At 47.2% G+C, this 27,653-nt stretch overlaps 1 protein-coding gene across 1 annotated transcript in view; it reads right to left on the bottom strand.

Annotated features, from left to right (window-relative positions):
* Positions 1-27,055, bottom strand: part of NT5M (5',3'-nucleotidase, mitochondrial) — a 32,134-nt gene extending 5,079 nt beyond the window's left edge. The window contains exons 1-3 of the mRNA XM_081272771.1: positions 26,617-27,055; positions 22,117-22,217; positions 9,881-9,941 (exon numbers count right to left, since the gene is read on the bottom strand). Coding sequence (XP_081128897.1) covers positions 9,881-9,941; positions 22,117-22,217; positions 26,617-26,886 — 432 coding nt within the window. The 5' untranslated portion in view covers positions 26,887-27,055. The remainder of the gene's footprint in view (positions 1-9,880; positions 9,942-22,116; positions 22,218-26,616) is intronic.
* Positions 27,056-27,653: the final 598 nt, after the last annotated feature.

The following is a 27,653-nucleotide window of genomic DNA, read 5'->3' as shown; positions in this document are numbered from 1 at the left end:
AGGGACGCTGCTATAGTTTATATCTGAAGTGTCACCCAAAGGCCCGTGTGGGTAAAGGCTTAGTCCTCAAGGTGGCACTTGGAAATTTTGAGAGGTGGGGCCCAGGAGCATGACTTTGGGTGACTGGGGGCCCTTGCAAAGGACCTGGCTAATTCCTTGCTTTCTGTTGCTCCTTGGTCACAAGGTAAGAGAGTTTGTTCCACCACATGCTTCCCCCAGGACATGCAGCCCAGAGCCACAGGCTGGCCACTCACGGATGGAAACCTCCAAAACTGGGAGTCCAGGTAAAACCTTTCTTTTCTTTTTTTTTTTAATATTTTTTATTTTTCAGTTTTCGGCAGACACAACATCTTTATTTTTTTATTTTTATGTGGTGCTGAGGATCAAACCCAGCGCCCCGTGCATGCCAGGTGAGTGCATTGCCACTTGAGCCACATCCCCAGCCCAAAAAACCTTTTTTTTAATAATTTGGTTTATCTCAGGTGTTTATTATAATTATGGAAACCTGACCTAGGCAGACTATTTAGAGTAATGCCAGGTACACAGAAAGAAATAAATGAATGTTATCATTACATCTGAAGTTCAATAGCCTCCAATAATTTACAAAGAAATAACCAGGCTATCAATTTAGCAACAGGGATGAATACAAGGCTGATACACAAAAATCACTTATAGTTCTATTCACCTAGAGATTGCAAAAATTTTTAAAAAATGCTATTTATGATAGCATAAAAATTAAATAGGCTAAACTTATGCACTTAAAACTGGTAAAGATGGTAACTTTTATGTTATATGTATTTAACACTAAGATTTTTCTAAGGAAAAATTGTGTTCTATATATGTAATAAGATTTGTGATGCATTCTGTCATGTATTTAAAAAATAAAAGCAATTAAAAAAAAGATTTTCTAAGCAAAAAATGAAAATAGGTTTTATGCCAAAAATCCCCAATGTGAAGTAAAGAAAAAATCAACAAAATATGAGTGATACCAGTACCATGAAAACTATAAGATATTGCTGAGAGAAATTAAAATCTAAATTAATGAAGCACTGTGTGTGTGTTCATTCAGGTTCAGAAGGTTTTGTTAAGCTATGTAACTACAATGCTACCGTAATCAAATTCCCACCAGGCTGTCTACAGAAATGGACAAATCAGTTCTAAAATTCATATAGAAATATAAAGGATCTAAAATAGCCAAAATAAGTTTTTAAAAAATTTTTGTAGTTGTAGATGGACAGAATGCTTTTGTTAATTTTTATGTGGTGCTAAGGGTCAAACCCAGTGCCTCACAAATGCTAGGCAAGCACTCCGCCACTGAGCTACAATCTCAGACCCCAAATAAAATTTTTGATAACTTTATTTTATTTATATTTTTTATGAGGATCAAACCCAGTGCCTCACATGTGCTAGGCAAGCGCTCTATCACTGAGCCACAACCCCAGCCCCAAAATAAATTTTTTTAAATATTTCTTTTTTGGTTGTAACTGGACATAATATCTTTATTTTATTTATTTATTTTTATGTGGTGCTGAGGATTGAACTCAGGGCCTCCCACATGCTAGGTGAGCGCTCTACCGCTGAGCCACAACCCCAGCCCCCAAAATAAATTTTTAAGTGAAGGATAATGTTGGAAAACTCACAATGATTTCAAGAGTTACTATGAAACTATAGTAACATAGTTTCTACATTAAAGTATTCAAAGTAGGAGAGACATTTCCATTAAAGGATCTATACAGATAATACTACACAAATGGACCCCAAGGTACCAGGACATTTCAATCAAAATGACCTTTCCAACCAAGGAGCTCTAACTAAGTGTGGTGGTGCACACCACTAATCCCAGGGACTCAGGAGGCCGAGGCAGGAAGATCCAAGTTCAAGCACAGCCTCAGCAACTTAGCAAGACCCTTGTCTCAAAATAAAAAATAAAAAAGGCTGTGGAGAGAGTTCAGTGGCAGAGCACCCCCAGGTTCGATCCTCAGTACCACACAAATAAACAAAAAATTAGCTCTAGTTTTATCTTGTACTGTGTAAAAAATGAATTAAAAATGGATGATAACCTAAACATAAAAGATAAAAGCACAAAACTTCTCTTCTTCAGAAGACACTGTTCAGAAAAGACAGGGCCGAGAGAGAATGTTTGCAAGACACGTCACCTGATGAAGGACTTGTTTCTAGAATACATAAAGGACTCTCGCAACTCAATCCCCAACAGCCCAGTGAAAAACTGGACAAAAGATTTGAACACTTCATCACAGAATAAACACAGAGAGCTATTTGCTTCAAAGGATGCTCAACATCAAATAGCCATTAGGGAAATACAAATTAAAACAACAAAGAGATACCATACCCACCTATCACAATGACCAACGTCCCAACTCTGATGATACCAAACACAAATGAGGATGTCAATCCAAAGGGACTCACTCAGGGTGTGAAGGTTTTGGTTGGTTGTTTTAGTGCTGGGTCCAGCCTGGTGCATGCTAAGCACATGGTCTACCACTGAGCAACATCCCAGCCCTTAGATTTAAAAAAAAAAAACCAAAAAACCCACAACTTTTTAAAACTCTATTTTATTAGTTTACTTTTCTTTCTTTTAACGTGGTGCTGAGGATCGAACCCCGTGCCTCACACGTGCTAGGCAAGTGCTCTACCTGAGCCACAGCCCTTAGGTTTTACTTTTTAGAGTGATCTTAGGTTCACGGCAGAAGGTACAGAGACTTCCCAAACTCGTCTACCCTCACACATGCACAGCATTCCCCACTCTCAACCCCACGAAAGGCACAGCCCTGTGGGTCAGCTGTCCCTGTGACAAGATCTCTGAGAAAGTCAGCTTAACAGGAGGAAAGATTTATTTGGGCTGCTGGTTTCAGAGGCTTCCGTCCATGTTGCTTGGACCCAATGCTGTGGGCCTCTGGTGAGGCAGAGCATCACAGCAGGGGACACGGGATGGGGCCAAGCTGTCCTGTCATGGCAGCTAGGAAGCAAAGCAAAGAAAAGAAGGAAAAGGGGCCAAGGTCTCAATATTCCCTTCCAGAAACATTGTGCCCACACCTGTAATCCTAGAGGCTCTGGAGGCTGAGGCAGGAGGATCACTAGTTCAAAGCCAACCTCAGCAATTTAGCGAGACCCCATCTCTACATAAAATACAAAAAAAAAAAAAAAAGGCTTTCTTTCTTTCAAAAAGAAAGAAAGAAAGATTGTGTCCGGTGACCTAGCTTCCTCTCAGGAGGCCCCACCTCCCCACAGTGCTGTCAGCTAGGGACCAGGCGTTCAACACAGGAGCCTTTGGGGGCCACGTAAAATCCAAACCATAACAAACACCCAGAGTGAACCCCAATGCTGGGGACTGAGGAGGTGCCCAGTGTGGTGTGTCACCTCTGAGCCCAGGGGACACTGGGACAGGAGTCCTCCTTTAGGTCTGTTAGCTGCCGCTTTGGAAATACAAGGGCTTCTCACTGTTGCTCTAAATCATTTTAGTTCCTAAAAAAAAAACTGGGTATAAAAGCAGCTCAGCCCGCCCGGCCGGACATAAAGCCAACCCAAGTATAAAACGGCATCTTCATTTCTAAACCAGAATCAGGAACAAATGTCAGAAGCAGAATCTAAAACTACTTGTGGCTGAAGAATTGCCTGTAGGGCTCACTGGGGAGGCCTTCTCTCCTAGGCCCAGGGTGCAGCCAGGAGGATCTCCATCTTCGGAGCCAGGAGTTCAGTGATCCTGAAGACAGGGGCAGGCGGGGATATGGGGGTGGTGGAGGGGATGCCGAAGCGGATGGTGCTGAGAGAGGGCCAGAGGGATGGACAGCTGCCGCCCCTCCACCCCCACACTCCACAAGCCGCCTGGCTCCCAGGCTCAGGATCAAACCCAAAGCTCAGAAACAGGAGATCTCCAAGCCAGACCTGCCCCTTGCTGAACCCACACTCAGATAAGCAGACCTTAGGGCAGGTGCCAAGTCAGGGTGGGCGGGCGGCTGACCTGAGGTCGAGATAGCGGGCTTGACCTAGGGCCCTATAAAAGTATCGTACACTTTTGTCCTCAATCCATGATAAAATTACAAGACCCCATCAGAAGAACAGGGTTAGTTTTAAAATCTTTAGCCATCTGAAAAATTTTTTATATGTAATTCACATGCCATAAATTCCACATACTTAAAGTATCTAATTCAGCATATCCGTTGTGTCAAAATGTGGCCGATGTTGATAAAGGTTCAGTGTCGCTCTACGAGAGCCTATGTTCTGCCATGGAGTACTCCAAGAACATCAGCTAGGTGCTATTCAAAGCTCCTAGATCCTTCTGATTTCTTATCTATTTGTTCTACCTATTAATAGTAGGGAGAGATTAAAACTTCTGGCAATAATTGAGAATTTGTCTCTCTCTCCCTGCAGTTCTTTTAGTCTTTTATGTTAGAAAAAAAAAAAAAAGCTGTTTCTTTTTATCTCACCTTGAAAAGTCATTTTTGAGACCCAAGTCACATGCCATAAAATCCAGCCACGTTAGTGTGCATTTCAGGGGTTTTTAGCAGATCTGCGATGTTATGGGACCATCACCAACATCTTTTCATCCCAAAAAGAAACCCCATATCTGTCACGTGGACACTGGGGCTGTGGCTTGGATAGGGTCTGTTCCCAGGAAAGCTCGTGGTGAGGATCACTTCCTCAGTGCGGTGGTGTTGGAGGTGGGCCCCTCTCCTCGTGGGGGGTTTGGCCTATGGGGTGCAGAGGTCTCATAAACCCTGTGATGCATCTCGCAGGGTTGGCGAGTTCTTGACCTCATGGGGCTGGAATGGTGACCTCGTGAATGGACTGTAAAAATTGAGGCCACCCCTCATGCTTTGCCTCTTCTATAGGTATCTGTTTTCCCCCCATGAATTGAAGCCACATGAGGCCCTCACCAGATATCAAGCAGATGTTGGCGCCCTGATCTTGGACCCCCTGGCCTTCAGAAATAGGAAGGCCAAAATAAAACTCTTTTCTTTATAAAGCACCCAGTCTCAGGCTTTTTGTTATATCAGCAAAAAAATGGACAAGAGAGCTGGTGAGGACTAAAAAACACACCATGAGCTCCCATGTGAGGCTATGGGGTGGAGGGTGGGGCAGCCTCACCAGGCGAAGCTTCTGGAACGCCAGCGATGTGGTCGTCACAGCACGGCAAGAGAAAGTGCTGAGCCTTTCAGTGTAAGTCTTACCCGAGGCCCACGTGCTGGGAGCAGCTGGACAATGTGGTTTAAAATGTCGTGTAATTTATTGTCTTTCACTGTGTGTGGTGCTGGGGATGGAACCCAGGGCCTCTTGACGCTCATCAAACAGGCTCCCACCGAGTACACCCCAAGCCCCATCATTATCTCCCTAAGTTCAAAAAGTGGCCTAAATCTCTATTTGAGGTTAAATGAAAGAGATCCAATTATGTGGAGTATTTAACTTATTTGTTTAGTTGTGGTGCTGGGGCTCGAACCCAGAGGCAAGAACTCCACCAAATGTTTGTTCTTAAAACCAGAGTAGATTCCGGCAGACACATCATCTGGGAACCGACCTTCCAATGACAAGAACACGCTCTGCTTCACACCCCAGCACCTCTCTTAATTTGGCGTGTGATTACTTCCCTTGTTGAGCTAGAAAAAGTCAGCATCAAATGTCATGGCTAGGCACAAGGCGCTTGCCGTGAAGGGCAGAAAAATCCAGCTACTTCAGTTCCAGTTCAGTGGAGCTCAAGAAGGTGGGTGACACAGGGGACAGAGCTCAAGAAGGTGGGTGACACGGTGGGGTGGAGGGGGGCAGAGCTCTGGCTCTGCACCCAGCTCACTGCCTTCCAGCTGCTGACCTGGGTCCCGGGCCTCAGCTTCCTCATCTCAACAGGGATGAGAACAGCCCCTGCTCTGCGGGGTACTCTGAAGGTGACACTGGTGGTTACAGGGAAGGCGGGTGCGGACCGCCACCTCAGCACCCTCTGCTGTTATCTGCTGATGGCCTGAATGTAGCCTCTCTGTGACTCCCAGGGAACTCACAGCAGTTAGTTTTCCCCCTTGTGATGATGACTCCAGAGGAAAGCGATCGTGGAGAAATATTCACACATACGATGCTAAAGGTGATCCTGCTGCAGTGGACAAGGCCACCGTCCGTGACTGGCGGGGGGGGGTCTGAGCCCAGACCAGGGCTACCAAGAAGGTGCTGCATCCGTCCTGAGCACACATGTCCTGAACCAGCCTGCAGACCCTTCAATGCCAGCCCCAGGCACGGTACAGAGGAATCAAGTCACTCACATCTCCTTCAGCCACAGCCAGCCACAAGGAGAAGGGTCCATCTAGGGGCATGGGGGACAAGTAGGTGGTAGAAGCTATTTTCATCTCGGATGGTTGGAGCCTGGGTAAGTTAAAGCACTTAGCCTGGCCCCAACCCGCCTTGTCCCTCTAGCCAGTCCCTCTAGCTGCTGGGCTGACAAAATTCACCTAGAGTTCCTCCAACGTGCTGCGCATTTTCTACCTTCTTATCTTTGTCCATCATCCCACTTCCTCTTAACCAACTGACCCTGTGTGGTCCAGCCTGCGCCCACGTGGGAAGTGGGGGGCTCTGCCTGCTGCTGGTGCAGTGGGAACAGAATCGCTGAGTAAGACACACCAGAGCCCTGCCCCTCCTTGTGTGATGCACTCACACTACTTCTTGGAATTTACCCTTAAGAGCACAGTAATAGGGCTGATATGGCTCAGTTGGTAGAGTGCTTGCCTCGAATGCATAAGGCCCCGGGTTCAATCCCCAGCACCACCAAAAAAAAAAAAAAAAAAAAAAAGGCACAATAATACAAAGACTTATTTACAAGGCATCCTTAGATACCAACAATCGTGTTCCTGAAGAACAGCATTTGATGACATTGAAAAAGCTAAAATTATAATATTAAGCAGAAAAGGAATGTAAGGTCAGAACAGATTTAAGTTTTATTAAAATATATAATTATATTTAATAGGCATCAAAGTAAAACTAGAAAAAAATATTAAAATGTTAACAGCGTCCCTATCTCCAGGTGGTGGGAGATAGGGACACTGTGAGATGAGGGTTTTTGGAGCTTTTTCTCTTGTGTATTTGGGACAGGACATACATCTGCCATCACTGTGCCCCTTCTTCTGGCACCGACCCCCCTGCTTTTCTCTGGGACGCTGCCCCTCTGCCATCAGAGACAACCTTATAGGACAATCAGGATGCTCCCAAGACCTTCCAACTCCACTGTCTCCCCTCTTGGTTTTCGCTCCCCAGTACCCACAAGTGCTCCAGCGTCTGGAAGCACCTGTCTTGGGCGGCCTGTCTGCAGTTTTGGGCCCCTGCCACCTGAGGCCTGCTTTCTGAAGCTCCCCTTTGATGCTCTGAGATAAACCAACACGCTTCTCACCGATCCTCCTTTGGTTCAGAGGAAGGCTGTGATGCCGCTTGAGACTCAGGGGTCTGAACCCACACCTGTTCCTCCCCATGGCGCACAGGTTCCTCTCCAGGGAGGACGAGTCTCTGCAGGAGAAGGCGGCTCAGGGCACAGCTGGGGAGATGGACAGATGTGGAACAGGCCCTGCTGGCTGTGTGATTGTTAGGCCCAGTAAATGGGCCTCTCTGAGCCTCCATCTCTTCAAATCAGAGAGGTATCCCTGTTTCACGGGGAGCCGCTCTGAGCCTTAGGAGTGATGTTGAAAGGAGGGTGCCTGGCCAATCAAAGGCCCGGAGGAAACGGCGTCTGATAGCTCTCCACTGGACAAATGGGTCTGTTCATCCAACAAAAAAAGGCCAAGTGCCCAGAGTGCCTGGCCCTGCACTGGGGGCTGGGATCAGCAGTCAGCTGGACGGCCACTGCCACTACCCTTGTGGATCTCAGGCTGGTGGGAGATGACAAATAACAAGCCAGAGACAAGGACTAAAGCCATTCCAAATGGTGCTAAGAGTCCTGTAGGAAACAAGGGCTGAGAGACCCAACACGGTGGAGAAAGAACGCGTCTTAGATATGGTGGGGAATGGGGGGGGGCCCGGAGCAGAGGACGCCTGGTGGGGGCCGACACTCCAGCCGAGGGTCGCTTCCAGGAAAGGAGGGTGGGGAGTGCGGTGGATGGAGGACGTGGGCAGGCTGGAAGACCAGGCCCAGGAGTGTGTGTACGTATTTTTCAAAGGCAAACCATTAAGATAGGGCTGATTCGGTCCATCTTATGAAAGTCCTCGTCTGCTCTGAGTAGAACTGACATACGCCAGAGGTTAGGTGACATTAAGAGTGACTTTAAGAGTCCTGGGCAGAAATTGTAAGGTGGCAACAATGGAAAAAGAGCGACAGACAGATGTCAGCTTCTTTTTGAGGAACAGAATTAACACGGCACGGGGTGAGAGGAAGGTATCAGATGGACCCCACTTCCAGCCCTCCGAGGCAGGCAGACAGACTGTGTCCCCGAGAGGGAAGGGCTGAGTCTGCGGGGGAAGATGGAGGGAGGGACATGGATGGCTGACCCCCAAATGAGTTATAAATCCACAGGGATGGCTGAATGAAAGCCATTTAGCAATCTTTCACATCTGTGGATTCAACCAACCACAGATCAGAAATATTTAGGAAGACAACTGTCGGCACTGAACAGCACTGGGTTTCCCTGTCACTCCCAACGACACAGCCTCACAGCACTCACGACTGCATCAGGTACTGAGTAAGTGAAAGATGGTTCACAGTGTACAGGGGTGTGCACGGGTTATGTGCAAATACGAAGCCACTCCACACAAGGGACCTGGACTCGTGCAGACCTTCGTGGTGGGGACTCCTAGAGCCAGACCCCCAAGGCTACCAAGGGATGACGGCGCTGGCAACAACCCGACCACCCAGTGCTGCCACCGTGGAAGCATCAGCCCCACTTCTCAAGCTCAGGGGTGGGTCAGCGCCACCTGGCAGGCTGGGAACACAATGCCACTCAGAAGGTCTAGTGTGGGGCTGAAAAATGTCAATTTCTATGAGGTTGCAGGTGCAAGGACCTCTCTTGGGGGTTTCTGCTCTACTGGAAAGAGTGGCCCCAGCCTTCACCCCTCATCCATGCCCACCAACTGTGGGACAGCTCTCTCCTGGGCTCAACTAAACTTGTGCCCCCGAAATGTTCAAAGAGGGGCCAGGGTAAAGACCAGGTGGAATGTTGAGAGGAAGTGGGCACTGAATGGTCACATCATGTTGGAGTAACTACTCAGTGAGCCTGCGCCCCCTTCCCACCGGGGAATACAAGGTGCTTGATACTGGCTGATTGTGCCAAGGCAGTTTCTGATATGGAGCGGGAGACTAGAGAGATGCTCAGAACTCGTGCCTGAGGGTCCGAGGGCCCTAGACAGGGGGAGGTGTGGGCTGGAAATCCAGCCTCCTTGTGGGGAGCCGCTGCACAGACACCAGGGCAGGGTCAGACCCTGCATCTCCCTATGCACCCCCATCCTGGCACCAGCACCCTCCTCCCGGGCAATAGAGCTTTCCTTGGGGCTCAGCACCTGCAGCTTCCCAATTTCCAGAAAAATCTCCATTTCATTTAATTCTTTCTTCAATAAGCATAAAAGAGTGAGTGTGTAGCAAAACAAACTCGAGCCATTTCCCCTCTGTCAGATTCTTCATGTACAGAGGTCCCAAGCCCCCAACCCTCCCCAGATAACGGTTCTCCCTGCCCCCATCACCTCCTTTACAGGCCTCACAAATGATGCTGCCCATTGGTTGGACACCTTCCCACCCACTCCACGTGGAGATGAGGTTCCATCCAGATAACGGTACGGAATCTCAGGCTGGTGCTGGAGAAGGGACCTGGTACCACAAGAGTCTGCCACCCTTCCTAGGGGACATGCCCATCTGGCAATCCTGCCTGACACCCAGGCGAAGGGCCCATCCAGAGCAAGATGCACGCCTTACCTTCTCGTAAGGACAGTACTTGAACATCTTGATGGGGCTTGTGCAGATGAAGACATCGGTGCTGCCAAGAAGAGAAAGGACAGTGAGCCCGTGGCCCCACCTCTGCTGGACCCTCTTACCTCTGACTGGACCCTCTGATCTCTGACTCCTCTACTGTCAGCTCCGAGTCCTGCATCCGCATGGGAAAACCCCATGGCTCGGCACTGGATCCACATAAGAAACATCAGCTTATGTTTCTGGCCCCACCTGATGGCTCCGGGAAGCCACCAGTGACCCTACTTTGGCCACCAGCCACAAGCTCGGGGACAGGCTTCTGACTCCTGGCAATTTTTGCTGGACAGGACTCAAAAGCTTAGCCACCCCAAGCAGGCGCCACCTCTAAAATTTGCATAAGGAAAAACAGAGAGATTTGGCCACAAGGTCAGCAGGAAAAGGACAGAGAGAGCTGGGAGTGCAGCTCAGGGGCAGTGCGTGAGCTTTGCATCCTCGGGATTCAGTACCCATCCCCAGCACACATGTGTGTGCACACACACACACACACACACACGCACATGCTCAAAGATGCAGAACCCACAGTTGCTTGAGGGAGAACGGGGGCCTCGTGCAATGCAAAAGAATAAGCAATGTACCGGGAAGAACTCCAAGAGCCCCTGCAAGTTCTCTGGTCCTGTTAGGCGGGTGGGGAGCCCAGCTCTACCTGCACTGAACTGTCAACATGTCAAGACAGACGGAGGCTCTACACAAGGAACACCCTGCCCATGGTCACTGTTCTGAGCTGAATTCACAGGGGCTGACGCTGAGCCGGAAGGGCCTTCCAGGCACCTGCTCCTCCCTACACCCCAAGGGGCCCACCTGAGCCCTCTGATCCCAAACATCCTCGTAGAGTTGGCATTCGTCGCTGGCACCTGCCGGCTCGTCAGACTGAGCTATGGGGACTTTTCTCAACTCTTTCTCTTTGGCAAATTAGTCCCCTGGGCGTCCCGTGTGAGCCTGCCAGGCTCCTGGGCCCTCTCATTACTGCAATCTCCTTGATTCTTGGCCCTCCCTCTGCCAACCTGGCTGTCCCCCCACACCTGCTAGGACACCGAACACTCAGTCTCTGCCCTTTGGTTCTCACCTCCGGCCTCTGTGGGGACTGTCCTGCCCCCCTGCAGGCCTGAGTGAGGGCTGGCTTCTCCTTAACGCCACAGGGGGAGGTGAGGAGAGCATCGTCCCTCCTCTCCATTGCTCCTGTGTCAAATGGCCTCAGCCCCGGTGGTCCTGCCTACCCCGCCACCTGCCACTTGCCAGGTCCCGTCCTCCCCGTTCCTCCTGAGCCCCTCTCCCCCTACTCTGTCATCATCCTCAGTGACCCTGCACCCACGCACGCACACATGCACACACACAGACACACACACATGCAAATCCAACAGCTTGCCTTTCGGTGGTGCCCAACCCTTCTCACCACCAGCTACCTCCCCCACCCAACCTCTCTCCTGCCCATCACTGTCTACAGCGCAGACTCGCTTCAGCCAACACCTCAGTCTCACACTTGGCCTTTCTGGTCACCACTCTCGATGCTTCTGGAAAACATACACTAACAGCCTGAGCCCAGCTCTTCAGACTCGACCAGAGAGACAACCCGCTGCGGCCCACCATTTCTGTATGATCTCTGTCAGCTCGGTGTCCTCTCCTCTCCCCTGCTTGCACTCTGAGGCCCATCTCTACGATCTCTCTGCTTGTGTTTCTCTTGCTCCACTGAGATCTGTTTTGCCAGACCCTGAAAGAATCCAGCTGTCCAACTTCTAACACCAGCATCCAAGCAATTGAAGGTTGCTGGAGGAAAAAACCAAACCAACTGTTGGAACAACTCCCCTGAGCACTCCAGCTGTGGCAGTCTTCCTCTGGAGCCGTCATGGGGGCAAGGCTCCCGGCGTGGCCAGAAATCCCTTTTCCCTGTTCCTAACCTCCTCACCGACGACGCCCGCTTCACTTCTCACCCACCCTCCCTCCTCTCACCAGCCCCCTCAACTCTGAACTCTAGCCTCATCTGCCCAAAGACTTTGTCCCTGTAACATCCCCCCTTTCTCTCCTCCTCTTCAATTTCTCCTTCTCAATCGAACATATTCTGGAACCTCCTCCTTAACCTCCTTGACTTACCGCAAGGTTACATCCTGACAGGCCCTTGATGAGCTGAAAACCTCAGTAGAAAAATGCATTTGATGCACCCACGCTACCACACCCTACTCCTAATACACCCACTGCACTATGGTTTCTACTGAATGGATGGATCTTGCTTTCGTGCCACTGTCAAGTCAAAACTCCTAACTGAACCATCTGTGAAACCTAAACCTTGGCCCGCATCCTCCCTCCAGTTACCGCATCCGCTCCCTTGGTGCGTAACAGACCCAGCGCCCTGCTTTGCTGCAGCCTCAAACGTCCTCACCTCCTGCCCCTGCTGCGACCCACTCCAGCCTTAGGTCAATCCCTCCACTCCACAGAAAGTGGTCGCTGTCATCAAGGACCCTTGAGTCCCCCGTGCGCGGCACACTGCACACCCTTCGCCTCCCTCACCAGCATTCCACCCCATCTTTGCCAGCTCTCCCGGGTGCTCCCGCCACACTGGCTCCCCCTGGGGCCTCCCTCGGGGCTCTCTACCACCTCCAGTATCCTCCAGGCCTGCAGCTTTAATGCCACCTGTATGCTGGCACCTCCCAGGCTCTCCCCGCACCAGCTTCCAGTCCTTCTGGACTATTAAACAGCCCCACCTGGACACCATGCATCTCAAAATTGGCAGTTCCAAAGTAAACGTGGGATTTCCCTCACCTCCCAAATCTGTCCCTTCCCTGGTATTCCTCTAGCTAACAGCACTAAAATAAATGGCACTGTATTGGTATACACATATGCTAAAGAAAAACCCTGAAAATCACCACTTTTTCCTACCTTTCTTCCACCCCCAGTATTATAACCATCGCCAAGTCCTCTGGGCTTTACTCACATGGGTTTCAGCCCAATAGCTTCTCTCCGTGGCTGTCAAGCACCCAGGCCAAAGCACCCTCTCCCCAGTGAGCTGCTGTAAACACTCGCTAGTCCCTCAATTTCCAATTCTGACCTTTCCAGATCATTCTCCAGCTCACATCCAGAATGACTTTTCTTTTTCTTTTTTTGAGATGGACTTTCGCTACACTGCCCAGGCTGACCTTGACCAGGGTTCAAGTGATCCTCCCTCCTTGGACGCCTGGAACTACCATCACGCCTCACCACACCTGACTTGACTGATTATTTTTAGACAGTTTTATTGAGGTATAATTGACATGCAGTAAACTGCACATATTAAAGGGCACAATTTGATAAGTTGTGGCACACGTACACACCCACAAAACACAGGACACCACTATCAGGGTAATAAACACACCCTGTACCCTGAGCATTTCCCTTAGTCATCTCTCCCACCTGCCCCGCCCACGCCTGGGCCCCTGCAACCCCCAACAGCCTACAGCTGCAGATCAGATGGGATTTTTCTAGAATTTTATGGAAGTGGAAACATCGAGTATCATTCTTTTTTTTTTTTAATCTGGTTTCTTTCGTCCAGTAAAATTGTTCTGATATTCACCCATGCTGTTAAAAATGTGTCCAAAGATTATAAGTTTTTCAAAATTAAACAAACTGATTTTTTTAAAGTTTTATTAAGATATAATCCCTATATCATAACACTTACCCACTTTAATAGCTAAATGAATTTTAGTGTATTTACAGAGTTTTACAACCATCACCACAGTCTAATTTCTAGGATATTCTGATCACTGCACAAATAAAACTTACGTCCATTAAACAGTCACCTCCCACTCCCTCCTCCTGGCCCCCTGCTTTGTCTCTAAGGATTTGCCAACCTGGGACATTTCATATAAGTGGAATCACACACTGTATGTTCTTCCTTCTCTTAGCATGTTTTAAGGTTGCTCCGTGTTACAGCATGAATTAGAACTTCATTCATTTTTATAACTGAATAATATTCCATTTATGGATATACCATGTTTAGTAGCCTATTCACCCACTGATGGGGACATGGGTTGCTTCTTTTAGATATCACGAAGAGCACTACTGTGAACATTTGTGTACAGTTCTGCACTAACCGTTCCACTGCTCTTGGGTGATTACCCAGGAGTGGAATCACAGGCTCATATGGTGATCCTGCACTTAATGTGTTAAGAGACGGTTTGCCAAACTGTTTTGCACAGTGGCTGTGCATTTTACATGCCCACCCACAACATATGAGGGTTCCAAGTTTTCCACACCTTCTCCCACAACTGGTACCATCGTCTCTCCTTAGTGGGTATGAAGTGGCACCTCACTGTGGGGTCTCAGGTTGTTTGGTTTCTGTTTCTGCAGTGCTGAGGACTGAGTCCAAGGCTCTATGCACGCTAGGCAATGCTCTGTCACTGAGCTACACCCTCAGATGTCATTTGTGGTTCTAACTTGCGTTCTCCTGATAATGAGTGTCACTAAGCACGATTCCGTGTACTTACTGGCTCTCTGTAAATCTTCTCTAGAGAAATGCCTATCCACATTCGTTGCCCCAAACCCACAATTTTAAAACCTGTGTCAGGTCACAGCACTCTTTCCTCAGTCTCCTCCTCTGCCACTGTCATCCCACTCCCCCTACCACACTCACTAAAATTCTAGCTGCCCTGGCCTCCTTTATGTCACTCAAAACCCTTGCCCATCTCAGGGCTTTCACGCCTGCTCTCCTCTTGGCCTGGAGTGCTGGCCCTGACCCTTCGCTGGCCCGTTCATTCTCAACCTTCAGGTCTGAGGTCAGATGTCAGCTCCTTGGAAAAATCATCCCACCCCACCAGAAGCAGCCCCTTCCCCATTTACTCTCCAGCACATGGCCTTGTTGATTTCCTTCACACAGTTCATGGCAATCTGAAATTGCACTTGCAGTTATTCACGCTGCCGTCTCGCCACTGTGATGTGAACTCCCTGAGGCCTGAGACCTTAGGGGTCTTATCCACTAACACATCCCCAGTGCTGGTGCCATGCCACATAGTAAGGCAGATACCAAGTCATTAAAAATGTGTCTGTCTAGGGAATAAACTGCCCCTTATTCCAGGCTCCACAATGGAGTAAACAGGTGTCATGCTCAAATTGAGGGTTTAGACATTTATCTCTCCAAATGAGTGGTGTGTCCTTTAGAAGTCCCCAATGAGGTCAAACACTTGTTTTGACAAATACCAATCCTTCTGGATTGTGATGAGGTTATGTCCCGATATACCCGTTATAAACTGAAAATACTGTGAGTTGGAAATGCCCTGGATCCACCTAGTCTTCTGAAGATCCTAGCTCAGCGACACAGTCCATGCGGAGTGCTGGTCGATCCCCTCTGTGATTAGGCTGACAGAGCTGTGGCTCACTGCCGAGGCCCAGCATCAAGAGAGAGGGCTGGGGTGCTGGGGTACAGCTCAGTGGTCGGGTGCTTGCCTAACCCATGTGAGGCACTGGCTTGTATCCTCAGCACCACATAAAAAAATAAATAAGCAAAACAAAAGTATCATGTCCATCTACAACTAAAAAAAAAATTTTTTTAAACAAGAGAAGATTGGACCGAATATCACCAGCCACGAAAAGATCCACATTCAAAAATTCATGTCATTTCCATTGACTGTGAATCTCTGTTTTTACCCCTGTAAAGTCTAAAATCTAAGTCAAACTATCATAAGTTGAACTACCTGTACTGCTAAAAACATACTTGGAGGGTCTATCATACAATAAAAATATGGAAAATATATAGAAAACTCAAACAAAACCACCAAAACATTAAAAAGTGCTTGTTGCAAAATGGTGAGATTTTTAATAATAAATTTTTAATAATAAATGACTTTTTAATTATATATTTTAATTTTCCAAATTAACAGTTAGCTTTTATAATCTCAGAAGCCAGTTACAATCACCTCCAAAGATAGACATTGCTTTGACATCCTAAGTTGCTTTTATTTAACATATTTTGAAATGCATAGTAGTCTTAGCACTAGGAAGACTTAGATATGACTCATATTTACCAGCACTGACTCACAATAATTTTTGGCTATTTTTGCATGTCAAATGCTCCTTTTAAATGACAATACTGATTGAGGGCTGTTTTGAACCCTAGGAGCACTTAACTACTGAGCCATATTCTCAACACTTCATTTTTTTCTTTTGAAACAGGGTCTCACTAAGTTGCTTAGGGCCTACCTAAGTTGCTGAGGCTGGCTTTGAACTTGCTACCTTCCTGACTCAGCCTCCTGAGCTGCTGAGATTACAGGCATGCACCACCATGTCCAGCCAGGGTCTTTCAAGTGAGAAAAAAAAAAAGACAGTAGAGCATGTATTCTGTGCTAGATGTTACGGAAGAACATCTACTCAAAATTACGGAAGAACATCTGCTCAAAAGGATAACTTATATCATGAGATACTTATTAAAATTCAAAAACACGTGGCTTTGATCCAACTAGTCCACAACTGCATACATACACCAGACTCACTGCAGTTCTGAAACATATGAATGAATGAGAAACAGCCACATGGTAACCCTTAGAGGAACTATGTTACATCCATCCTGTAGAGTACTAGGTGGTAGTCAAGGTCACCGGTGCAGTGACACACACCTATAGTCCCAGCTATTCAGAAGGCTGAGCCCAGGAGTCTGAGGCCAGCCTGGCAACATAGCGAGACCCCTGTCTCTCTTAAAGAGAAAAAGGAAAAAGCAACTTTAAAAGAATAAGGTAGTTCTATAGTACTGACATTAAAATATTTCTAAGATATTGTTAAGTAAAAAGGAGAGAGCTTACAGAACAACACAAAGATCTTATCCACTTTTTTTATTTTTAAATAGGGCCTCACTATGTTGTTGAGTCTGGGCCACAACCCTCGACTCAAGCAATCCTCCTGCCTCAGTCTCCTGATTGGCTGGGACTGCAGGCATACACCTCCACCCTCAGCTCCACATATTTATTTTGTATTACCGGTGCTAGGGATTGAACCCAGGACCTCACACATGTTAAGCATGTTCCCTTCCACTGAGCCCCTCCATCCATGTTTTTCCAAAAAAGCCTAAGAACTTTGTGAATATGTACACTAGAGTTATTCATTCAGCAAACATTTGGGGTACATGCTAAGTGCCAGATATCATTCTGTGGACTGAGAATAGAGCCAGAACCAAGACAATCCCTGACCTCAGGGAGCTGTCACCCGAAAGAGAAAAGGACAAACACAGACGTAACCGTTTCAGATTGGAGTGTGTCCCCAGAGTAATGGAGATTTTAGTGCAAGGTGAAGTCAGCCGAGTTTTCAGCTGGGAGTTAACATCACCAGAATTTAGTTCAAAAAATAGCTCATTCTGGCTGCTGGTGGGTCATTTAAATTCATACATCTATATGTAAACTTGTATATAGGTGCATTTTAAAAGGCCTGGGAGTATGCACTCTAAATTCTTGCTGGTGTGCAATGGCAGATGCCTATAATCCCAGCAACTGTGGAGGCTGAGGCAAGAGGACTGCAAGCTGGAGGCCAACCTGGGCAATTTAGCAAGAACCTGTCTCAAAATAAAACACAAAAGCTGGGATCAGCTCAGCAGTAAAGCACTTGCCTAGTGTGTGCCAGATGCTGGGTTTTCGATCCAGTACTCCCCCACAACACAAAACACAATCTTCACAAGGGCAAAAGGAGTAGAACCCAGAGGGCTGTATAGAGGGAGGGAGAGCAAAAGGGCACTTCCCGTACATCCACACTGTCTGAGTTCTTTTTTTGTAAAAGACTAGATCCATGTTTTGGGATAGGGGTATAACTCAGTGGTACAGCCTGGTCTGTAGGAGGTCCTGGGTTCTATCCCCAGAACCACAAAACAAGACTTGTACGTTCCTGAGTAATTAACAGTCAACATGCCAAGGAAGCTGATTGGGGGGGCCTCTCAGGTGGGAGGTCAGGTCTCTTTCATGGTGTTCTCTCCTATCAGAAATTCCCTGCCCCTCCTTCACCTGGCAGGTCCCTTCTCATTCTTTAAGATGGCGGCTCCAAGGTCACAGCCTCTCCTGGTGAGTGCTAGCCCTGGCCTGCCTATACTCCTACACTCCCTTCACATGCCCACTACTGGGCTCTTAGATCTACCTCCTAATAACTTGTTAACTAGTGACCCTCAGGTCACTAGTTCAAGCACCTGGTTCAAGGGCAAGCCCATGCCAAGTGTTTGATAATTATCCACAATATTAACAGTTAAACCTTGGCCTCTGTCGCTGGGCCTCCCACATCTCTTGTTCTGCAGGATGCCTGCTCCAGCACCTGACATGCTGTACCCACTCTTGTGCTCTGTCCATACTCTGGCCACTGAGTCACCATGGGACTCTTCCACCCAATTCCCCCAGATGGAGGTAAAGGACCACTGGGTATGGTCTAATTTTGCATTTCCCAGTTTCTGTGAAAGTGAAAATAGGTAAGCGGTGATAAAAAGTCTTCGAAGCTAGATTACAGGTGGCAAAAGTTGCCTTATCTCCTGTCCCAATGAGGTGTTGCCATGCCCTTGGGCGGTTAAACACTCTGGAAAGTTCTATGGTGAAGCATGAAGCAGCCTACTTAATCCACCGTTCCCTACCCTGTGTCAGCTGAAGAATGCTTTCCTTGTGGCAATACCTACTAAATCTCCCAGAATAACAAAAGCATCAACTTAACTTTTCTGAGTACCTACTGTGTGCCACATACTACACTGAGCACTTCTCATTACCTTCACTTTACAGAGGAAGAAACAGACTCAGGAAATTTCAATAACTTGCCTGAGAGATGTTCTCTAGAACCCAGGACCTGGGCAGTCCTGCTGCCGTTCCTTGCTCTAAAACACGATGTGACACAGTGTCCCAGAACACAGTTGTGTGACTGTATCCAGGACATACTGACCCAGGCAGCGAGGAGAGATTTGAGAGCTAAAGTGCTAATACAGTCATCTGCATCAGCATCTGCGGGGGATCGTTTCCAGACCCCTGCCCACCACAGGAACCAAAATCCAGGAATGTTCAAGTTCCTCACACAAAATGGCGTAGTACTTGCATGTAACTTGTGCACACTTTTCTGAATACTTTCAATAATCTCTAGATTGCCTCTGACACCTAATACAATGCAAATGCTACAGATATAGTTGCTATTGTTTAGAGAATAATGACACAAAGGAAAAAAAATGTGTACATGGTCAGCACAGATGCAACCGTCATAGGTGTTATAGTCTGGATCTCAAATGTCCTGCAAAGGCCCATGTGTTGAAGGCTTGGCCCCCCGTGCCTGGCACTATGAAAGTGAAAGAAAGTAAGTTCATCGTGGGCGTGCCCTTAAAGGGAATATTAGAACCCCAAACCCTTCTGGTCTCTCTCTTTGCTTCCTGGCCACCATGAGGTGAACATGTCTCCGCTGCTACTTGTTCCTACCATCATGTACCCAGAGCCAGCACCAGGCCCAAAGCAACAAGGCTAGGTGACCATGGACTGAAGCCTCTGAAACTGTGAACCAAAATAAACCTCTTTCCTTATTAAGCTGATTATCTCAAGTAATTTGTTAAAGTAATGCAAAGCTGACTAACACAATAGGCCTAGTACATGTTTGGTGACAATGAACCCATAGATATGGAGGGCCAACTGGGCACACATTCTCTGCCTTTCCAAACTCTTGCCACACACCACTAAAAACCAATCATACTATAAAACACAATCAAATATACTAATCTGCAGGACCTGGATTCAAGTCCAAAGACAAATCACCGAACAAATAAGGTCTACAATTCAAACAAAACTCTAAGCATTTTGTGGTTCTCTGATGCTTGTGTATCACAGTAGAATTTTTTTAAAAATATTTATTTTTTAGTTGTAGTTGGACACAACACTTCCATTTTACCTATTTTTATGTGGTGCTGAGGATCAAACCCAGGGCCTTGCACATGCTAGGCGAGCGCTCTATCACTGAGCCACAACCCCAGCCCCCCCACAGTAGAATTTTTTAAATTGGCAAATTTCCAGAGGCACTTACATGGCACAATGAAGGCTAAATCATATCTCATGTTTGATTTGTCATACAGGTTGCTGAATTCAAGCAAAATTACGGCCAATAAAAATTATCTGTGTCTAGGAATAAACCTACATACTACAGTCAATTGATTTTCTTTTCCTTTATTCTGGTGTGTGTGTGTGTGTGTGTGTGTGTGTGTGTGTTTCTGGGAAATGGACTCAGGGCCTTGCACATGGGAGGCAAGTACTCTACCATGAAGCTATAACTCAAGCTCAGTTTTAAACAAGAGTACCAAGAAAACTCAATATCTTGGGCCAGGGTTGTGGCTCAGAGTGGTAGCGCGCTTGCTTAGCATGCCTGAGGCACTGGGTTTAGTTCCCGGTACCATATAAAAAATAAACAAACAAACAAATAAAATAAAGATATTGTGTCCATCTACAACTAGAAAAAATATTTTTTAAAAAAACTCAATATCTTTTCCTTAAAACTTTGAAAGAAGTTATAGTCTTTTCAACAAATGATTCTGGGACAACTGGATATCCACATTGTAAAGAATGAAGTTGGATCCCTGCCTTACATCATACACAAAACCTAAAATGGATTACAGGCCTGTTTTGGTTATAGCAGAAACTAAAACTCTTAAAGAAAACACAGCAGCAAATCCGTGTAACCCTGGATTAGGCAATGGCTGCTTAGATAAGACCCCCAACACACAAGTGACAAGAAAACAAATCAATAAATCGGACCACTTTGAAATGAAAGACTTTCTGTTTTAAAGGGCACAGTTAAGAAAGTGAAACAACAGTCCCCAGAATGAGAGGACACGCCTGTAAGTCATATATCTGATAAGGGACTTGTATCTAGAATATATAGAGAAACTTATAAGTGAAACAATTAAAAAGAGAGCAATTAAGCTGGGCGTGGTGGCACACAGCTACTTGGGAGGCTGATCAGGAAGATTGCAAGTTTGAGACCAGCCTGGGTAATGTGTCTCAAAAATTTTTTTTTAATTTTTAAAAAAATGTTTTAAAGGCCTGGGGATATAGCTCAAAAGTAAGTGCTTGCATAGCACATGCAAGGACCTGGGTTCAATCCCCAGGACCACACTCACACTAAAAACACTCATTACCCAGTTGAAAAAAAAAAAAAGAACAAAGGATATGAATAAATATTTCTTCAAATAAAATATTAAAATGGCCAATAAGTTCATGAAAATATATTCAACATTATTAGCCTTCATGGAAATGCAAATTAAAACCACAATATCAATTCACACCCACTGGGATGACTAAAATTAAAAAAAGACAATAACATGTCTTTATAAAGATGTGGACAAACTGGATCCTTTCCACATTGCTAGTGGGAATGCAAAATGCATGGCTACTTGGAACAATTCGGTAGATCCTCAGGATTATTGATCACAGAATTATCTTATGATTCAATAATTCTGCTCTCACGTATATCCCCAAGAGAACTGAAAACAGGTATTCAAGCAAATACTTATGTGAATATTCACAGTATCACTACTCCACACAGCCAAAAGGTGGGAACAGCCCAAATATCCGTGAGCTGATGGATAAAGTGTGATCTATCCATAGAAGGGAATATTACTCAGCCATAAAGTCAGTAAGTAGTAACATAGGATACAACGTGGATGTATCTGGAAAAAAGTATTCCAAGTAAAAGAAGTCATACCCCAAAGACCACACATTGTATGATGCTACTTAAATGAAATGTACAGAACAGATGAATCTACAAAGACAGAAAGTGAATTAGTGGTTGCCCGGGGCTACAGGAGGAAGATGGGAATGGGTAATGACTGGTGATTGGGTATGGGGTTTCTCTTTGGGGGATGATGAAAAAGTTTGATATTGACAGCAGCAGTGGCTATACAACTTTGTGTAGGTACTAAAACCCACTGAACTATACTCTTTAAACCTCTCATTTTCACTTATTCAAATTTCTCCTTCTTCCTGAACCACCCTTTCTTTCCAAGTGAGGTCCTCTTCAACCTTCACCCTATAGTAACGCAGCTGTCTTTCCTGTGCGATTCTCTGCTCAACGCCTGCTCTCACTGGGCTACAAGCCCCAGGAGGGCCGGGGCCAGGCTTTGCTGTTGCTGAATTCCCTGGTGCTGGCAGCATCCACCCAGAACAGTTTCTACCAGATTCTGCGACAAGGTGAGGAGGTACAGACTGGAGCTGTGGGGGTCCCACCGGGTGGGAAGATAAACTTACTTTTGTAGGCTGGCCATCTGCTTCACAGCTTGCACGGCCCCTGGCAGAGGCTCAAGTTCAAAGAAGAAATTCTTAGTCTCCCAGATGCTGATGGCTTTCTCCTGAAAAGTCAAGAGAAGCAGATTACCTCCAGGCTCCACAGGGAGTGAGTGTGAGTGTGTGTGTGTGTGTGTGTGTGTGTGTGTGCGCGCGCGTGCGCGCGCACTCGCATGCATTCTGGCCCCTTTCCAGGAAGGATGTGACTTCTGTTAGGATCCAGCAGGGACCAGCTAAGGGGTCAGGCCCATGGATCCACGTTAGCTCTGTGGGGAGGCACATGGGGTTCTCTGGGGCTTAAGGTCAACCTTCCCGAACCACAGACTTGATTCGAATGAATGAATGAAGTACTGTGGAGGCTGGAGAGAGGACCAGGTCTTGTCATGGCAGAACTGTCAATAGACTTGAGGGCTGGACAATCTCAGAGACCCTGGAAGTGCACAGCTGAGCCAGGTGGGACAGGGGGAGGGGAGGCAGTGTGAAAGGTCAGGAGAGCACCAGGCTCCTCCTGCCAACCAAAACAGTTCTGCTTTTATGTTCTTTATGTGATGAGGTGCCAATAATAGCTTAAAAAAAAAAAAAGATTCTGCCACTTTTAAAGTTTGAAAGCAAAAATTCAGACCTTCATTTTATTTTATTTTTTAAAATATTTATTTTTTAGTTGTAGTTGGATACAGTACCTTGAGTTTACTTATTTATTTTTATGTGGTGCTGAGAATCGAACCCAGGGCCTCGCGTGTGCTACGCGAGCACTCTACCACTGAGCCACAACTCCAGCCCCAGACCTTCATTTTATATGAGAAAACCAAGGGTCAGAATGGGGAAGATATCTACCCTCTGTCACACAGCAAGACAGTGACCGTGCTGGGAGTAGAATGCCCCTATCTCTTCACTCCCAGGGCAGTAACTTTCCACCTTTTGCTATTAGGCCTAAACCCAATTTTCAAAAGGCAGCACCTTTTCTGGGGCCAGGCAAGGGGAACGTGATAAATCTCAGTCTCTGAGAATCAAGAACCTAAATCCAGGTGTGCAGGTCAGAAGTGCCTCTCTTGTAAGAGATCATATAAGCAATATTCTTGTGAACTACACAGGGCTAAGTAAATGCGCACTTATTGCTGAGATAGGTCTTCTTGTCTGATACTCCCAATCCCCAAGAACCAAAGATCACTATACCCAATTTACAGATAAGGGAGATTTTGTTCAAGGACGCTTAGGGGTGACACCGTCAGGACTTGAACTCCTGTAGAGACAGTCTGGATGAAGTCCAAAAGCCCTGGTCCTTGCCATGTGACCTGGGTTTACCACCTCCACTAAATGAGCCTCTCTCCTATCCTCAGAATAAAGACAGAAGCTTGCCCCTTTCTTACAGGGTTCTTATGAGGATGTGACAAATACAGTAACCTCAACACCCCAAGTCTCACGTTGAGATGACAGTTTCTCAGTACCCCTTCCCTGACACTAACTTGCTGGGAACCACTAGTCAACCCTCTCTGGCTCAGTGCATCTGTCCTAACAGTCTAAGATTCTAAGTCTGTTAAAAATGAGCTTTTCTTTCCGTCTCTGCTTACCTACCTGAATACTATGAAGATCAAAGGGAACACAGATAATGCAATCAGCCCTCCATATCCACAGGTTCTGCATGCAACAGACTCAACCAACCACAGATAGAAAACATTTGGGAAAAACACACTGTGTCAATACTAAATATGCAGAGACATTTTTCCTTGTCATTATTCCCCTAAACAGTGCAGGATAGCAACTATTTACATTGTATCAGGCATTATAAGTTATCTAAGTGTGACTTAAAGTATACGGAAAGTGGGTAGGTTACATGTAAATACTACACCATTTTATGTAAGACACTTGAGCATTTGTGGATTTTAATATCCAAGGGAGATCCTGGAACAGTCCATGTGGATACTAAGGGACTTTATTCTGTAAAGTAGAAGTGCCTTATCCAAACACAGGTTCCTCCCAGAGCACCTCCTACTTCCCCCACGAGCTGCTCCTTCTCTCTGTACTTGGAAAACAGGAATCTGTCTCCTTAGACCTTGAGCCTGGATCTCTGTGAAAAGGGCACGAAAAACCACTGTGCTTTTCAGAGTTGGGGATGGACTTAGTTCATCCATCATAAACTCTTGGGAGGAAATAAGGTGTCCTGAATTCCAATACTCGGTCACCTATCTACAAATGAACACCAAACGTCACTGAAATGACATGGGTATGTCCTTTGGTTTCCAGTTTTTAATGAGGTCTCAGTACCAGGAGAGATCAGCGTACCAGGCTCTGTGGAATTCACCTTCGGAAGTCCTGGTTTTGAGGTAGGATAGAAAAGAGATTAAAAGATAGGCTGAAAGGAAACAGAAGAGAAGGAAAAAAGAGACTCCAACTTTAAATACAAAATCCCCATGATCACAGGACTTGACACCTTTATTCCCCAGACCTGTCGTGCTTACCAGCCTGTCACCCCCAAATTCTTGAGAAATCGATAAATCTGAAAGTTATCATAAATTCACTCGTCTATGAAAATTGCCTGGTTTTAATGCTTATGAGCACTATTAGCTTACACAATGTACTTTTCAATTAGATCAAGAAAAAAGGAGATGTATTTTAAGAAACCTACGATATAGGCACATTCCAAATGTTAACTAGAAAAAAGAGATAATGACAACCTGAATCCTTCAGAAGACCACACCATCTTAAACACCTTGTAATCACCAGGCAGATGCCATTCCCACATACCTTCCCAGGTCCACCCCACAGAGTTTCCTTTAAAAGAAAAGCCCGTGAGCCAAGCGCAGGGGTAGATGCCTGTAATCTTGGACTCAAGAGGCTGAGAGTTAGAGGACTGGCTTGGGCAACTTAGGAGGGCCTGCCTCAACAAAACACAAAAAACAAATAATAAAAATAAAAGGACTAGGTTGTAGCTCAGTGATAAAGTTCTACTGGGTTCATTCCCTACCACCAAAAAAGAAAAGAAAAACCTGTGACCCAAAAAAGTGCTTCTCACTCAAAAATGGACCACGGTCTGCTCTGAGAATGCCTATCTTCATCTTTTACTTTCTAATACAGCTCTTCCTCTTTGCTACAATCTGATGCATCTTTAAATTCTTTTCTGCAAAATGTCAAGAACCTAGAAGGTCTGAGCAGAGATCTCCTTGCCTGTGGAGAGACCACTTCCCACCCTCTTATGGTGAGACTTTGAATAAAGAGAAATGGTACTGGAGTACTTCCTCTGACACCTGAACCTCAGGAAGATCCTTCCCCTTCACAGTGTTTCACCATGGTAAGGCGCTGGCTCTATCCTGGGGAGGTGTGCTGTTCCACCTTCCAGGTCCTTCCCTGTACAGGATGCCCACACTTGGCAGGTGGGAATGCTTCTACTACTCCCTGAAACTGGAGGGCCCAGCAGGAGCCAAGAGCAGCTCTGGCCTCCAAGTTGGTACTTGTTTTCCCCAAAATTATTGTGGGACAAAACAAATTGTTGTATTGTGCCTTGTTGGAGTCAGAAGAAATGTCAATTGTTAGGGCAGGACAGGCGACAGGACTTTGGAAGGGAAAAGCTAAAATGTGCCTAGCAGGCAGACAGACTGGAGTTTGAATCCTGCCAGGGCCTCTTACGATCAGATGACTTGGCCAAGTTTCCTCATCAGCAAAACGGAGATAACAATGCCTACCTTCAGAAGAGATAAGGCAGTGAACTTGGGCTCTTTATCCTCACCATCAAACCCTCTGCAGTAACCCCAAGTGGCTAATCAAGGGATGCTATAAAATTCCCAGCCTCTTTTAGTTTGTGCATGGCAAAATCCTCTGTTCCTTTCACAAAACAGTTTAAATCTTACAAATTATGCCCTCTGCAAAGGTCCCTGTATGGATATTTCTATCTATCCATGAAGGACTCAGGGGGCAGAGCACAGTTTGGGGGCGCTCAGGTATTCAGCAGGACAGGTATTTGGCACTGAATTTTGGGACAGGCTAGGGGGTGGATTCCACCTCACCTTAACCATAGGACTCCCTGTGTGGCACTCTAAAAGTCTCTGAGCCTCCAATATCATACAAGCTATGCTTTCGTGGAATAGGGCAAAAAAGAAGGGTAAAGACACCTGTTAAAGTCATAGGTAAAATTTTAATTAACAAACGACCTGAAGCCGAATATATCGAAAATTGAAAAATGGGCTGCAGATAGAGAGTTTAGGTATATCATCGTTAGAAACCCCCGTGACAGCGAAAGATAAATGGTGCAGGGCAGCGCGCGCTGCCCTCTCGTCCTCCCCAGAACCCTACTTTACAAGAGGACCACCCCAAGGCTAGGGCGGTGGCCCGCGCAAGGTCACTCGTGCTGCTGGACTCCAAAGGGAGCTCTCCGCCCAGGGCTGGGAAGGTAGCCTCGATTTCCCCGTCCGCGGTGAGCAAGAAGGGCGGCCCGAGAGACACCCCGAGGGGACCGAGGCAAGGGATGCTCACGCTCAATCCCGGCCGCAGGAGGCCGTATTGCTCCGACACCCAGAAGCCGCGCCGGTCCTCCAGCGCGATGAAGGGCAGGTCGGGGAAGCGCGCGCGGAACTTCTTGAGGAAACCGCCCTCGAAGTCGGCCAGCACGCCGTCCATGTCCACCAGCACCCGCAGGGCGCGGCCGCCTCCCCGGCCCGCCGGCCCGCCGGATGCCCGGCGCCGCTCCGCAGGGCCCGGCGCGCCGCGGGGCCGCAGCGCACACCAGCCGCCCAGCCGGATCATGGCCCCTCGTGGCCGCCCGCCGTGGGCGCAGGTGCCCGAGCCGCCCCGCGCCGCCTGTGCGGGCCGGTAAACATACCCGCAGCGCAGGAGAAGCCCCGCCTCCCCCGGCGCGCTGCGGGCCACAGGGTGCCTGGGGCGCGGGGCGCGGGGCGCGGGGCACCGGGCGCCAGCGCGCAGACTCCAGCCTCGAAGCGAGACCGAGGTGCGCGCCCCAACCGGCAGCGAGGCCCCGCCCCTTTAAGGGGCCGCCCGCCCCGTGGAGGCGGAGCCTGAGGGGCGTGGCTTCGGGGACAGCTCTGGGTGCTGGATGTCCACCTGCCTGGATTCTCCACTCGCATCCTTTCTCAGCAGCGGCCTGAGCTCGCTCTTCCCACTACAGCAGCGGAGGATGAAGGAGCTGTGCATGCAAATAGAGCAGATCTGTGTCCTTAGACGTGAACTGAGCGCTTGCTGTGTGAGACTGGAACCAGACAGACAAGGTTCCAGCCAGCCTAGAACTTAGGTTGTAGAAGGGAAGACAGACAATGGGGTGAAAGAACCAAAACGGGTTGTTACGCACCTCTAAAGCCTCTCTGCTTATTTGGTGAATGTCTGGGGAAAGACTGATATGAGAACACGGAACCAGTATTTTTCAAGTACACATATAAATAAATAGTATGTACCATGTTATAAGTTGCATTTTTTTTTCTTTACAAAACCAAACAACTTTGAAAACAGCACAGTAATGGGGTGGTGTAGAAGGGTGAGACTGGCAGAATGGTGGGGGA

The sequence above is a fragment of the Spermophilus citellus genome (assembly GCF_964194105.1).
Source record: "Spermophilus citellus genome assembly, chromosome: 17".
In the NCBI taxonomy this organism is placed as follows: domain Eukaryota; kingdom Metazoa; phylum Chordata; class Mammalia; order Rodentia; family Sciuridae; genus Spermophilus; species Spermophilus citellus.
The sequence above is the reverse complement of the archived record's forward strand: the minus strand, read 5'-3'. Positions and strand labels throughout refer to the sequence as shown.